Source organism: Pagrus major, chromosome 12, assembly GCF_040436345.1.
Source record: "Pagrus major chromosome 12, Pma_NU_1.0".
Lineage (NCBI taxonomy): Eukaryota > Metazoa > Chordata > Actinopteri > Spariformes > Sparidae > Pagrus > Pagrus major.
In genome coordinates, this window is record NC_133226.1 from 20,679 (window position 1) to 34,524 (window position 13,846).

A 13,846-nucleotide genomic window follows, 5' to 3' on the forward strand; every position below is an offset into this window, starting at 1 on the left:
CACATATATATATACACACATATATATATATATATATATATATACACACATATATATATATATATATATATATATATATATATATATATATATATATATATATATATATTATATATATATATATATATATATATATATATAGAAACCAAAATTCACTCCTAGGGAGGAAACTATCAATATACAGGTATCAAATTATCAAAATCAAAATCACTCGTAAAGAGGAAACTCTATATACAGGATATCAAATCTATCAAAATCACTCCTAAGGAGGAAATCAAAGGGCTTCAAAACATTAACTATACTATAACAAGGAACTGAAAATCTCTCCCAAGGGAGGCTGACGAAAAAAGACTAAACTAATGACTATAAAACAAAGGACTAGGCTAAGAAAGTTAACAGAAAATCACTCTTTCGAGGCAGACAAAAAAAAACTCACGAACACACTGTGGCTTAGATCAGGACTGTGGATTTGGCTTCGGTGGTCAGACATGAGATGAGACACTTTGGCACAGGACAAAGGGGAACGCAGACTTTTAAACACATGAGGGTAATGGGGAACAGGTGGACACAATCAGGAATCAGGGAAGACGGGCAGGTGACACAAGAGGAAGGGCAAGTGATCTGAAACGAGAGGAGAGTTAGATTTTCAAAATAAAACAGGAAATGACAAGACAATAACCCAAGACGAGACAACCTCACCGCGGTGTGACACATATATATACATATATATATATATATATATATATATATATATATATATATATATACATATATATATATATATATATATATATATATATATATATATACACATATATATATATATATATATACATCCTCAGTGAGGACCGCCAGATGTCCTTTAGAGACATAAACCTCGAAGTGTTGAACTGCTAGAACAAGTGCCAGGGCCTCCTTCTCAATGGTGGAATATCGCTTCTGATGGCGATTCAGTTTCTTAGAGAAGTATGCCACGGGCCTGTCTATACCTGACACATCAGTCTGCAGTAGTACTGCCCCCACTCCAACATCACAAGCATCCACTGCCAGCTTGAATGGGGCAGAGAAGTCTGGAGCAACCAGTACTGGTTCACTAGCTAAAATAGCTTTAACCATCTCAAGAGCTTTCTGACAATCTGCTGACCAGCTGAACTTGACTCCCTTTTTCAGCAGGTTTGTTAGTGATGACGTCACAGCAGCAAAGTTTGGAACAAAACGTCTATAGAAGCCACACATTCCTAACAGGCGCATTAGCTGCTGCTTCATTTTTGGGACAGGCAGATCTAAAATGGCCTGCACTTTGGCAGTCTGAGGTCTAACAGAGCCTTGACCCACCTGGTGCCCCAAATATGTGACCTGCCCTTTTCCAATCTCACATTTAGGCAAGTTGACTACCAGCCCTGCTTGTTTAAGACAGTCAAACAGCTGTTCAATAAGTTCCATATGGTCAGACCATGAAGCACTGTAACAAACCACATCATCCAAATATGTCACCGTGTTCTGTAATCCAGAGGTGACCAAATTCATTAACCTCTGAAAGGTTGCTGGGGCATTTTTCATGCCAAATGGGAGGACTTTACAGCGGTACAGACATTCAGGAGTAACAAATGCAGATACATCTTTGGCCTTTTCTGTCAAGGGCACTTGCCAGTAGCCCTTTAATAAGTCAAATTTAAACACATATTGTGCATTGCCAATCCTATCTATGCAATCCTTCAGTCTGGGTACAGGATATGCATCAGTTTTAGTTATGTTATTTAACTTTCGGTAATCAATACAAAGGCGCACAGTTAAATCAGGCTTGGGAACAAGGACTAAAGGAGAACTCCACTCACTCGAGCCCTGCTCAACCACCCCAATTTCCTCCATGTACAGCAACTCCGGTTTCACCTGAGCCCATTTCTGTGGGTTAATCCTGTAAGGATGCTGCTTAATGGGTGTTGCCTCACCAAATTCGACATCATGAGTTATTAACTTTGTTAAACCAGGTGTATCGCTGAACAGAGGACTAAACTGCTCCACTAGATGTACAACATTCTCTCTCTGCTCTGTGGTGAGATGACTGAGTGACTCTCTGAGATTGGCCAGGGCGCTGGAGTTCTTAAGCCTAGCAGTAACTGGCTCACCTGACCCAACCCCATCATTCTCACTCTCCCCATCCTCCACAGCAACCTGAGATGTTATACAGACTACGGACGAGTCACGAGTATAATAAGGTTTCAGGAGGTTGATGTGACATAGCCGTGATTTTTGTCTCCGGTCAGGTGTTTCAATAACATAATTACAATCACTGACCTTCCTGACAACCTTATACCGACCATAGAATTTCACCCCCAGCTTGTCTCCACCCATGGGTACACCAAAACCTGGTCTCCTATGTTAAAAGTCCGCTTCACTGCTTTCCTGTCATACTGGGTTTTCATCTTTCCCTTAGCTGCTTCCAAATTACTCCTGGCCAGGTCACAAGCTGTATGCAGCCGGTCCTTGAAGGACGCTACATACTGCAGGACACCACACCAAGCATCTGTCTCGGAAGCTGACTGCAACAGCTGCTCTTTCACCATCCTCAGTGGTCCCCTTACTTGATGGCCATAAACGAGTTTAAAAGGGCTAAAACCAGTAGCCTCATTCACAGAATCTCTTATATCAAACAATAAAAATGGTATTGCTACATCCCAGTCAGTTGCGTAACTAACACAGTAGGTCTTAATCATAGACTTTAAAGTCTGATGGTACCTCTCGATTGCACCCTGGGACTGGGGATGATAAGCAGATGACATGATTTGTTTGACTCCAAGCTCATGCATCACTTCCTGGAATACACCAGAAGTGAAGTTGGACCCACGATCATGTTGGACCTCTAATGGTAAACCTACCCTAGAAAAGAAATGCAGCAGAGCTTCCACTATGACCTTGGTCTTAATTGATCTCAACGGCACAGCCTCCGGAAATCTGGTTGACACATCCATAATGGTAAGAAGATACTCATTCCCTTTCTTAGTTTTCGGCAAAGGGCCGACACAATCAATCAGCACCCGAGAGAAAGGCTCCTCCATGACAGGCAGAGGGCAGAGAGGAGCAACTGGAATTGTCTGGTTGGGCTTGCCCACAACCTGGCAAGCATGACAGCTACGACAGTACGATACAACATCTTTATGCATCTTAGGCCACTAAAAATGTCTACTGACTTTCTCTTGAGTTTTACGGATGCCCAAATGACCAGCCATGGATACCTCGTGAGCCAAATGGAGGACTTCCTTTCTGTAACTCTCAGGTAACACAATTTAAGTCATGACAGTCCACAGCTCATCAGCAGGACAATCACAAGGCTGCCATTTTCTCAACAAGACGCCATCTTGGAGAAAGTAACCTTCAGCTACATCCTTCATATCCTCAGCACTAGCAGCTGTCTGTCTTAAAGGAGCCACAGAGGGATCATTTTCCTGTTCTGATATAAGGGCTTCACGAGAAAACTGGGAGCAAGGAGACACCTCTGCCAGCCTAGCAAAAAATGTATCAGCCAAACCACCATATACTTCATCCTGCTCACTGGAATTCCCCTGTGTAGCGGTACGAGCCTGAGAACGAGTCACCACACACGCTGAAAACACCTCAGGATGCTCTCTCTCCAAAGCTACGGTCTCAGGGGCCTCACAAGGTTCCTCACTCACAACAGGTGTCACATAAACTTGAGTACCAGCTAAATCATTGCCTAATACAAAGGACACACCTTCAATCGGCAAGGAGGGGACAACACTAACCACTACTGGCCCATTCACAATGTTAGATGTCAGAAATATTTTGTGCAGAAGAACACTCACAAAACCACCACCAACTCCCTTCACAGGTGTGGAAGCTTTTAAATAGGTAGCAGCCGGTAGGTCTGTGACACCCTGAACCATTAAGGACTGCGTAGCTCCTGTGTCCCTCAAGATGGATATAGGGACCATTTCACCATGAGGTGCACCAGAAACCGCTCCTTTTGAAACAAAACCTTCAAACCCTTTTGCTACCTGGCAAGATGGCAGGTTCTGGCTGTCCACTTCACAGAGACTGATCTGAGTCTGAGCACTAATCAAGCCCACAATTTTCCCTTCTCCACTTTTCCTCTTGAAATGGGGACAACTGGACTTAATATGGCCTGGCTTCCTGCAGTAGTGACAGATAACATCACTTTTGGGAAAGTATGGTTTCTCATACCTTTTCCCGGGCACTGGAGACTGGGCAGAGGTAGGAGCTGATTTTAGCATAACAGCCTCTGTTGGCCTGTCAAATGCAACTTGCTTCCTATCCTGTCTGCTAAACTTTCCTTTCCAAGGTGACTCTCTGTGGATCAACTCATAAGAATCTGCTGCCATAGCAGCTTTTCTTAGATCAGTAATGCCCAACTCATTTAGATGTATCTCCATGTGCCGGGGTACACTGATTTTAAACTGCTCCACCAGCATGAGTTGCCGCAACTCTTGGAAACTGTGAGTTTTAGTGCTTGCTAACCACCTATCAAACACAGCCTCCTGTTGCCTAGCCAAATCGAGGAAAGTCTCACTTGACTTGCGCTGCAGCGATCTAAATTTCTGTCTGTAGGCTTCTGGCACCACCTCATAGGCTGCCAAAATCACTCTCCTCACAATGTCATAGTCTCTGCTGTCAGAAACATCTAAAGCTTCATAAGCTTCCTGAGCTTTGCCTTCAAGCACGCTCTGGATAAGCAGCGTCCACTTGTCCTCGGGCCATTCTAGCTCTTGGGCAATTTTCTCAAAAGAGTCAAAGAAGGAGTTCACATCATCCTGATTACACTTAGGCATGAGCCTCAAACAGCTGGAAATATCAAAACGAGCTTCATGTTTACGTTGTAAAGCATTGTTGTTCACTTTAAGTTTTTCCTGCTCCAAAGCCAGCTTTGCTAACTCAAGCTTCTGTTCTCATTCTTTTGCTGCCACTTTAGCCAATTCAAGCTGAAAGGTGCACTCGTTTTCCCTCTCTCTCTCTCTTTCCTGCCCTGGGTCATGCAAACGCAACACTGAAATGAGAGTCTCCACAATTTCTGGCTTTTTAACATCTGAACTGACATCTACCTCACAATATTGAGCAACTGCGAGCAAATCTTCCTTTTTAAGCTTACGCAACTCACTGCCAACTGCCAACTGCCAGTGTTTTGTGAAAGTGACTTTGGACGCGTCCAAAGTCACTTTCACAAAACACTGGCAGTTGGCAGTTGGCATGATTACCGCTTCCAAACACTCACCAAAAGTAGGCTAACGAAAACGAGACACGCTCTCACCAAATTACCCTTCAGGTAACTAATACAAAATAGCCATACAAACTTGTAGCAAACAAAAGGGAGACAATTCGTAGCTCACTAAATTATTGGGACCAGATACAAACATGAACCGCACGCCGGGTGTCCATGAACCACAAACTGATACACTTCGGTACCCACCGGAAACACCAGCCACAACGAGCTAAAGCTATCCGCCAAACCAAGCCATTACCATCAACCTGTAAACCTATACCCCAGTTTTTAAACCTAAACGCACACAGTAAATGCTCTAACTTAGCTTAGTTTTGCATACATACACAAACATCTGTTTTAAAACGAGAAGGCGACACCGTGCAGCTACTCTGCCCGTAGCCGTATGTCCGTGCAACATACAGCTTTTAACGAGCTGAATACAACTCAGTTGTGCCTCTTCTCGCAAACAGGATGCTTGGATGTAACTCTCTAACTTCAAAAGGATCCCGGACGAGCCCCCAAAATATGTTACGGACTAGCGGGTCTAGGGAGATTCAAGTAAACGTAACATGTGCTAGTCCTAACCTGGAGTGTGTCCCCCCCACACACACAGGTGAGTTTCTTTTCTTTGATTCCAGGGGCGGGAGGCACACGCCTCTCCAAGTGAGGTCATCACAACCTCAGCACCGCTTAACCACACCTTACATCTCTCATGAAAACCAGTCCATTCATTTGTGAAAAACAGAGGGAAAGAGAAAAGAAAGAAAAGGAGGAGCTACAATGCCTCTACTCCTAACACTACTTAGATAACTTCTTACCCAATTCAGTGCTATGCCCTTGATGCCATATCCTTTCAGTTTATTAATCAGTATGTCATTATTGATTGTGTCAAATGCTTTTTTTGAGGTACAGAAAAACCCCAACAGCATGTTTTTTTATGGTCTATGGAGTTTCTGATTTCCTCAATTGATTTAATTAATGCCAATAATGTTGAATGATTTGGTCTGAATCCGTATTGACTGTCGGTTAGTAAGTTGTGTTTATCAATAAATTTGTCCAGTCTATCATTAAAAACTTTTTCCAGAATTTTGGAGAATTGTGAAAGTAAAGAAACAGGTGTGGAATTTGTGAAGTCGTGTCTGTTCCCAGTTTTGTACAGCAGTATGACTTTAGCTATTTTCATTTTGTTTGGAAATGTACTGGTTTGGAATGACAAGTAGATTTATGTTAGTGATTTTGAAATCCCATCAGTAACCCTTTTCACTACTGTCATGTCTGTTTCATTAAAGTCAGTGGACATTGTTTTTACATTTATTAACAATATCTATAATTTCTTTCTCATCCACTACTGTCAGAAACAGATCTGATCAGAGACCTGATCATCAGTAGGCTAATACTTTTCTTGAATAATTTCTCGGTTTTTGGGTCTCATAAAACAATTCGCTGCAATGATTTGGGTGTATATCGTTTTTTAATTACCAATGATCCAATTAAACTGTGACTCAAAGCTGAGATGAAAGACACCTTTGAATTTATCAAGTGAAAACCCTGAGATGACTCTTCCCCCTGGTGGACACTGTACAAAGGGACCTCTGCCAATTACGTCCCAAAACGTAGGTCACGTGACCCGAGTTTGGCCGCCATCATTGTTTGTGGCAGTGAAGCCTGCGTGGAGAGTGAGGAGAAGCACCAGCGGAGCATCGTACAGTATCAGTCCCAGTCTCAGTCAGTGTTGCCGGGGAGCAGCCATGGTTCAGACGTGCTCAGCGTACGGCTGTAAGAACCGGTACCACAAAGACAAAGACATTTCCTTCCACAAGTAAGTCTAATGAAGTGTGTGTGTGTGGGAGAGAGAGAGAGAGCCGGTTAGCGTTAGCTGTCCAGACATGATGGATAAGTACTTACTTACAGTACCAGCCTGCGTTTATTAATCTGCTCATTAAAGCTTCATTGTTCATCTTTAACAGTGCATGGGTGGTAGAATTTGACACAAGACTTTTGTGGTGATATTATATTTTGCTGGTGAAATCGAGTCACAGAAACCTCACCTTTACGCTAATAAATTGTAAGTGTTGTGTCAAGTTTGCCTGATAACTCTACAGTCTACTGCACAAGTTAACCTACACATGTTTACAGTGGCCATATAGTCAAACATTCATATTTAGATGTTATTAAAACTTAATGTGTAACTCTCGCCAAAATGCAACCTAGGCTTTTTTCTTGAATGTACCCGAGTCAAACCTTCGTGTAAAAGCATAATTACGACGAAAAAGTCACTTTTAAGATTTTCCGTAGTTTCCCCGATCCCCCGCGTAACATGGAGCTTTCTCCCCCATGTTACGTCGCACTCGGGGATCGACGCATCTCGACTGGCAGGACGGTGGCGAGCGGAGCAAGCGGCTGCTAACGTGAGTTGTTCAAAAACCTTCTTTTTAGTAAACTCTGTACACAAACAATGTTCTCAATGGTCGTGTTCATGTGTAGAGACCCTGGTGATACTACGAGCAGAGTTTCATGTTGTGTCGAGTCTTCTTAGTGTTTTAAAAATAGCGATTTTAATGCTACCATACAGCTGCCCCTAGCACGCAATTGAAAATGATTTTGACCCAAAAACGAAACTACGGTAAATCTTAAAAGTGGCTTTTTCGTCGTAATTATGCTTTTACACGAAACAACAATATTTTAATATTTTATTTTATTTTATTTTATTATTTTAACAAAATATTAATAATATTCAGTTCAAGTTAATTGTTTCAGTTTAATCTCGCAGTCTGCAGCCTGCTGATCGTTTAACTGTTCAGGTGACTGTTTTAATTTCCTGCTAATCCCAGCAGGTTAAACAAGGCCCTGACATCCAGGTTACAGTGAATCTGCTGTTAATTGAACAGCTCTGTGTGCAGGACTAGATGTCATCTTGAGTATTTACCAAGAAAGTAAATTTCTGACAGGACTAGGCTGTAGCTAACAATTTTGACATAAAGTTTACTTCCTGAATAACCTAAATTAATTATTGATAATCAGACAAGGAACTGATTAAATAAATCCAGCAGAAGGAACAAGTCCTGAGGTGATCAAGGTACATTTAGCTGTTTGTTATTTTGTTGTTTAACGACTGACTGTTCTTCCCAGGTTTCCTCTGGCACGTCCAGATATTTGTGGTAAATGGGTGGCGGCAATGAGGAGGAACAACTTTAAGCCGACTAAGTACAGCAACATCTGCTCGCAGCACTTCACCAAAGACTGCTTTAAGAGTGAGTGCAACAACCGAGTGCTGAAGGAGAACGCTGTGCCGTCACTCTTCACCTTCAACCTCACCATCAAGGTGAAGCAGCACAGAACATTTTCATCCATACAGTCCACACACATTTGATCCAGACCAAGGAAAAGGCTGTACACTGTAAACTTGTAATTCAAGAGCCAGTTGCACCAGCTCTTCATTAGACCAAATTTAAGTGAAGTTTTACACATCACTAAATTAAAACAGGTTGCATCACATTAACTGCTTCCATTGTAGAGATATTTACACCTATTAACTATTCAGGTGTAACTTTTGCTAGCTTAAATGACCAAACTAATTCTAGCTTGTGTGTTCATAGGTCCCCATTCTTAAACTCACATTCTGAGCTCTGATTGGTTGACTGTTTCTCCAACTTGGGGAAACAGCCATGAATTCAGCATTAATAAACTGTGATAATTATAGTAGATCCCCAAAGTTTCTCCCAGCTGATATGTAGAAACTTTCTGCATGCTGCACATGCTTGTTTGGTGGATGCTCTGCTGCGAGAGCACAGACCATACTCTGTTTGACTCCACACAGAAGGGCTCGCTTTGAGAAAAGCCTGATCCCCTCAGCTATAACTGCCCAAAATAATAGGCATCGCTGAACAGACCTGGGTGTAGTTTTGTATTTGCTGTTTGGTACTGTGTGTTTTTTATGGCGTGTTGTTGTATGTACTGTCTGTTGGACGGGTAGGGTGCTGTGAATAAGAATTTCCCCTTGGGATAATAAAGTCTAAGTCATTTACACTGGGGATGTAGGGCACATGACCCCACCACTTTTTATAATGGCAGATTTTATCCCAGATCACTGTTTAAAAGCATTATTTGTTAAAAATGTTCTGAAAAATACATAACACAAAGAAATGTTAAAGAATAATTTCAGGCAAAAATGAAAATTCAGTCATCCTGAAAAGGCAATACTTAAATCCTTGCACGTGGTCGAGCATTTGCACCCACATCAGATGGCTAACGCTTTTAGCTTAGCTGCTACAGTGACGATTTTGGCTTAAAGTGTAAATAATGTTTTTTCAATTTGGGATCTCGCAGCTTCTGAAAATTTGGATTACATCAGATCAGCTACATCAAGCTTTTTTTTTGTTTTTTCAGCATTTTAAAACAAGTCTCCAGCAGGTCTTCAGTTGTTTAGGAGAATGCTCCAACACAGAAATGTTTTGTGGACTATGAAATTTCACCCGACTTTTAATCCACATGGGGATGAGTAGGTAATGAGTGAGTTTTAATTTCTGGGTGAACTTTAACTAACAAATGAAAAATGCTTTGGACTTTGTCATCACCTGCTGTTAGCAACTAGCTGCTGCTGGTTCTGGTGCAAATTTATGACAACATTTTATCCCAGGATCTAAAATGTACAGTGCACTTTAAACTTAGGCTAAGTTACTGCTTAAACATGTGCAGGAAAACTGCTATTGTTCATTAAATAATAGATATAATCAGCATATACTGTAAAATTACAATGTAATACATTAAATGGACTGATTTGCTAGCTAGCTGTAATTTGGTCGCCAAGATCATAGGATAGTAACTTAAAGTAAAGTGCTGCTTGCTTTAGTAGTTTCTAATGTGTCCTCCCTTTTTCCTCTTGGATATTGTTTGGTTTGCTGTAATTTAGGATATGGCCCTTTTTAAAAAATTATATTTAGCTTGCTGTCATACTTAATTGAATATCCTTTGGTGGCTGCTGGGAGATTGACAGGGGAGGTATTTGATTCTTGTTGTGTTAAATATATTAATTAATAATATGGAATTTAAAAAGAATGAAGAAAAAAATCTAATCAATTATTAATTTGTCTAAATTAAAATGAATAAATAAAATCTCGAATTCATGCTCTCACATATTGAAATGTTATGTCTAGAATAAGTTATGATTGGTTAACACTAGCCTCATTCACACTGCCGTTTGCATGCGGGGATCCTGTGCCAATTCTCCGCATCCTCCTCTGTGTGAAAGTTTCAGATGCGGCGAGGGGTGAAATTTCTCTCCGCCTCTGATGCGCCTTCGGAGGTAGTATCAGAGGTAGAATCAGAGGTAGAATCAGAGGTAGAATCAGAGGTAGAATCAGAGGTAGAATCAGAGGTAGAATCAGAGGTAGTATCAGAGGTAGTATCAGAGGCGCAGTATTGGCGAACCGAACCAGTGTGAACGGATAAGCTGGCGGCACGGAGCGAGGGCGTGTCGATCTGATGGTGTTCACTGTCTGATAACTAAACAGGTTCATCACTCAACAAAATATAGAGAAATGTCCCACAAAGCAATGTTACAGGACCAAACAACAGTAACGTAGGAACTGGTCGTGTCTTTGGCAACTTATATGAGGGAAAAAAATACTGCAGTTATACGTGGAGAAGTGTCTGTCAGCCTGTCCATCCTACCGACTCTTCCTCACATTTCTGCCCGAAAAAACAGCGTCTGTCCCCGGCAAAAAGCTTTAACTCACTAACTGTTTGTCGTGGTCAGCCCTCCACCAAGACTTCAGTGAACTTTCTCCCAGAAAACAGCCTCCCTCCCTGCGAGTGACAGAGTCAGACAGCATCCAGGTTACTGATGGCGATTATATAATTTTGTAATTTAGAGAAAAACGTAACTTTGTCACTTTCCAAGATGTTTGGTGGGTCAGCATCCCAATCACAACACATTATAACAGCATCCATATGATTATAAACAGTCAGCAGGTACATGTTTAGATTAACAGGTAAACACCGGGGGAAACATGTTGAAAAAAACACACGTCATCACCATGACGTGTACCGTCACGCCTCTTTTGGAGCCGCGGCGCCGGCTTTCTGTGTGAATTATACTCTGGTTCGTCTTTACGCCGGAGCTGCTCGACTCTGTGTGAATAACCAACGGTGGAGAATTGGCGAACCGCTGCTGCGGCGATAATGCGGCGACTCTGTGTGAAAAGGGCTCTTGACTGTTACTTGTGTAGTTAACGTTGTTGTGTGTTTAATGATGAGTATTTTCCTATTGTTGACTCTGTGGTCATCTTAGGCTATGCCCTATTTATGCGTTGTTATGCAATTTTTTGGCTCACTTTCACTGCAAATATCCATTCTGACGGCATACAATCATCTTCCCATAACATTGCCTAAAATCACATATATTGAAGACCATTTACATTTTTTCATCTGAGCCCATATGTCCCCACCACTTTTCAACACAAAGTGACACCCTTGGAGACTTTACTGTGAAATGGTTTGAGTTACAGAACAGAAACCAAGCCTGAGGACAGCCTGGTGTTTAAGAGAATTATAATGAAAACAAACCAAAGCTTTATCATTGCGTCATACAGCGCCAGTCATCAATCCTCTTGTCTTTATTTGAAAATAAGAGCATGCTGTCATCAAAGACTAACTGAGATGAACAAACTAATCCTTTGTGGATGAGTGTTAATCAGATAATTACATCTCTTTAACTTTGTTATCTTGGGTCACTTCAGAAAGCAGCATCAGAACTTGTGTGTTTTTCTGTCTGACAGTCAGAGTCCCTGGAGGATCCCTTCCCCTCAGAGATCCACTTCCCTCTCACTCTGCCTCTGACCTCTGACCTGGCAGTGGAGGAGGAGGAGCCAGGGAGGAGCCTTCCCAACACCTGGGGCAACATGGTGGCGGTCTCCTGCGACCACAACTACACAGCAGAGGACTCTGCCCGGCAGAAGAAGCGCATCGAGCAGCTGGAGGAGCAGGTGGGGAGTCTGAGGAAGAAGCTGAAGACGATGCAGCAGAAGTGTCGGCGGCAGGAGAGACAGCTGAAGAGGCTGAAGGCGACATGTGACACACCGAGGGCCGCTCGCAAACTGCCAGCGGCATTCGGAGAGGGGTACGTGATTTTACCAAAACACATATGCCACACACTCAAAGGCATCAAGTAATGAGAAGGTGAGGGTGATCAAAGTGGGCGACAGGTTCAGTCTCATGTCTGTCAGCAGCCAGGCGGACTATTGAAGAGCTGCTGAGCAAGGCAGTAAACCCCAAAGCTGAGAGCTGAAGAACTCACTTGTTCAGGAAAGCAAAAGCTGGACATGGAAAACTCAGTCTGACTTTGTGGATCCAGCAACTCCTCACGTAAAAGGTTATTTTTCTGTTTGACCTGCAGTGAAATGACTTTGAGTCAACCCTCACTTTAAATAAATAGGTCAACACTCTGGGTTTGGTTCTTGTAGGAGTTCCGTTTTAAAAAGATTTCTTGACAAACGACAGCCATCTGCTGTGAGTCTTACCATAACCAACGGAGAAGCTACACAGAAGTACTGGGACAGTTGATAAACTGTTACTTTTCCAGAAATAATTTCATCATTGAACTCCCCCTGTAATCACAAACTTTAGTTTTTATTTTAATGTTTCTGTAAGGATTAAACAAAGAAGCCACAGCCTGTTAATCAGTGAGCTTCAGACGTGATAGTTTGTGTTATGAGCTTGTGACGGAGCCAGGCTAGCTGTTTCCCCTTGATTCCAGCCTTCATGCTTAGCTGGGCCAGCGACATCCAGACTTCAGCACTGTTCTGGAAAAGAACAGACATGACAGTGGATCTTTTCTCTTATTTCAGTATTGGAAAGAAAGCAAATTAATGTTGAACTAGTCCTTCAAAGGTCCTGGTGTGGGATTTGGGTATGCAGTGGGGCTCTATTAAAAAAAACAGAAGTGTGACTTTTATCCTGTTTATTTTTGTCTTTGAAGACTTTTTCCGAAAAGGAAGAGGCTCAAAATACCATAGGGTTTAAAGTGTCTTTTGTTACAAATAATACATTTGTAATTAGTCACTTATTTCATTTTCTTGATTTCATGATGCAAAAATGTGTGTGTGTGTGTGTGTGTGTGTGTTCCTACCTGTGGAATCATGAAACAGCTGCTATGTACAATAAACGCGAATGATGCTGAATGCCATAACAGCTACTTTGTGTGTTCCTCTCACTGGGATTACATCTGCAGATTATACGCACATTGTAACCAATGTGTGGTGTCTTCGTACTAGGAAGGTGAAATATACGGAAAAAAAAGTGTTGGGCCATTCATCAACAAAACAGATGTCCCACAATGCACTACATTGTTTACTTTGTAATCACAGAAACCAAGGATAAAGTGATTGTCACTGTCATAACCTTCCAGAGTTGTATTAAACCTGCTGTTCAGTTTTTTTGATGTGCAATAAGTCTTTAAACTCATGAATGTGTTAACCTACTTCCTGGGTCATATTTCACCTTCTCACCAGTACGGAACACAACATGCCCCCAAAATTTCCGGCTGTATATCGACTGGGGTGCCTGCCTCACCTAAGTGACAATCTGGCAGGTTACTTCAGTTTGTTGTCATGATAA

The 13,846-nt window shown here is 41.9% G+C and overlaps 1 protein-coding gene across 2 annotated transcripts; it reads left to right on the forward strand.

The window, feature by feature from the left end:
- Positions 1-6,915: 6,915 nt before the first annotated feature.
- On the forward strand, positions 6,916-13,418 carry thap1 (THAP domain containing, apoptosis associated protein 1). 2 transcript variants are annotated; one of them, XM_073478001.1, is made up of 3 exons: positions 6,916-7,052; positions 8,363-8,555; positions 12,010-13,418. In XM_073478001.1, the coding sequence occupies exons 1-3, from the start codon at positions 6,982-6,984 to the stop codon at positions 12,400-12,402; spliced, it is 657 nt and encodes a 218-aa protein (XP_073334102.1). In that variant the 5' UTR covers positions 6,916-6,981; the 3' UTR covers positions 12,403-13,418. The 2 variants fall into 2 exon arrangements, with proteins under 2 accessions (XP_073334102.1, XP_073334101.1); XM_073478000.1 differs by lacking the exon at positions 6,916-7,052 and adding an exon at positions 7,563-7,641.
- Positions 13,419-13,846: the final 428 nt, after the last annotated feature.

Excerpts from the sequence above, each read along its gene's own strand:
- thap1 (XM_073478000.1), top strand. The coding sequence starts at position 7,568 with ATGTTACGTCGCACTCGGGGATCGACGCATCTCGACTGGCAGGACGGT. Across the intron at positions 7,642-8,362 it reads CGGAGCAAGCGGCTGCTAAC|GTTTCCTCTGGCACGTCCAG; the intron begins GTGAGTTGTTCA and ends TGTTCTTCCCAG. Across the intron at positions 8,556-12,009 it reads CCTTCAACCTCACCATCAAG|TCAGAGTCCCTGGAGGATCC; the intron begins GTGAAGCAGCAC and ends TCTGTCTGACAG.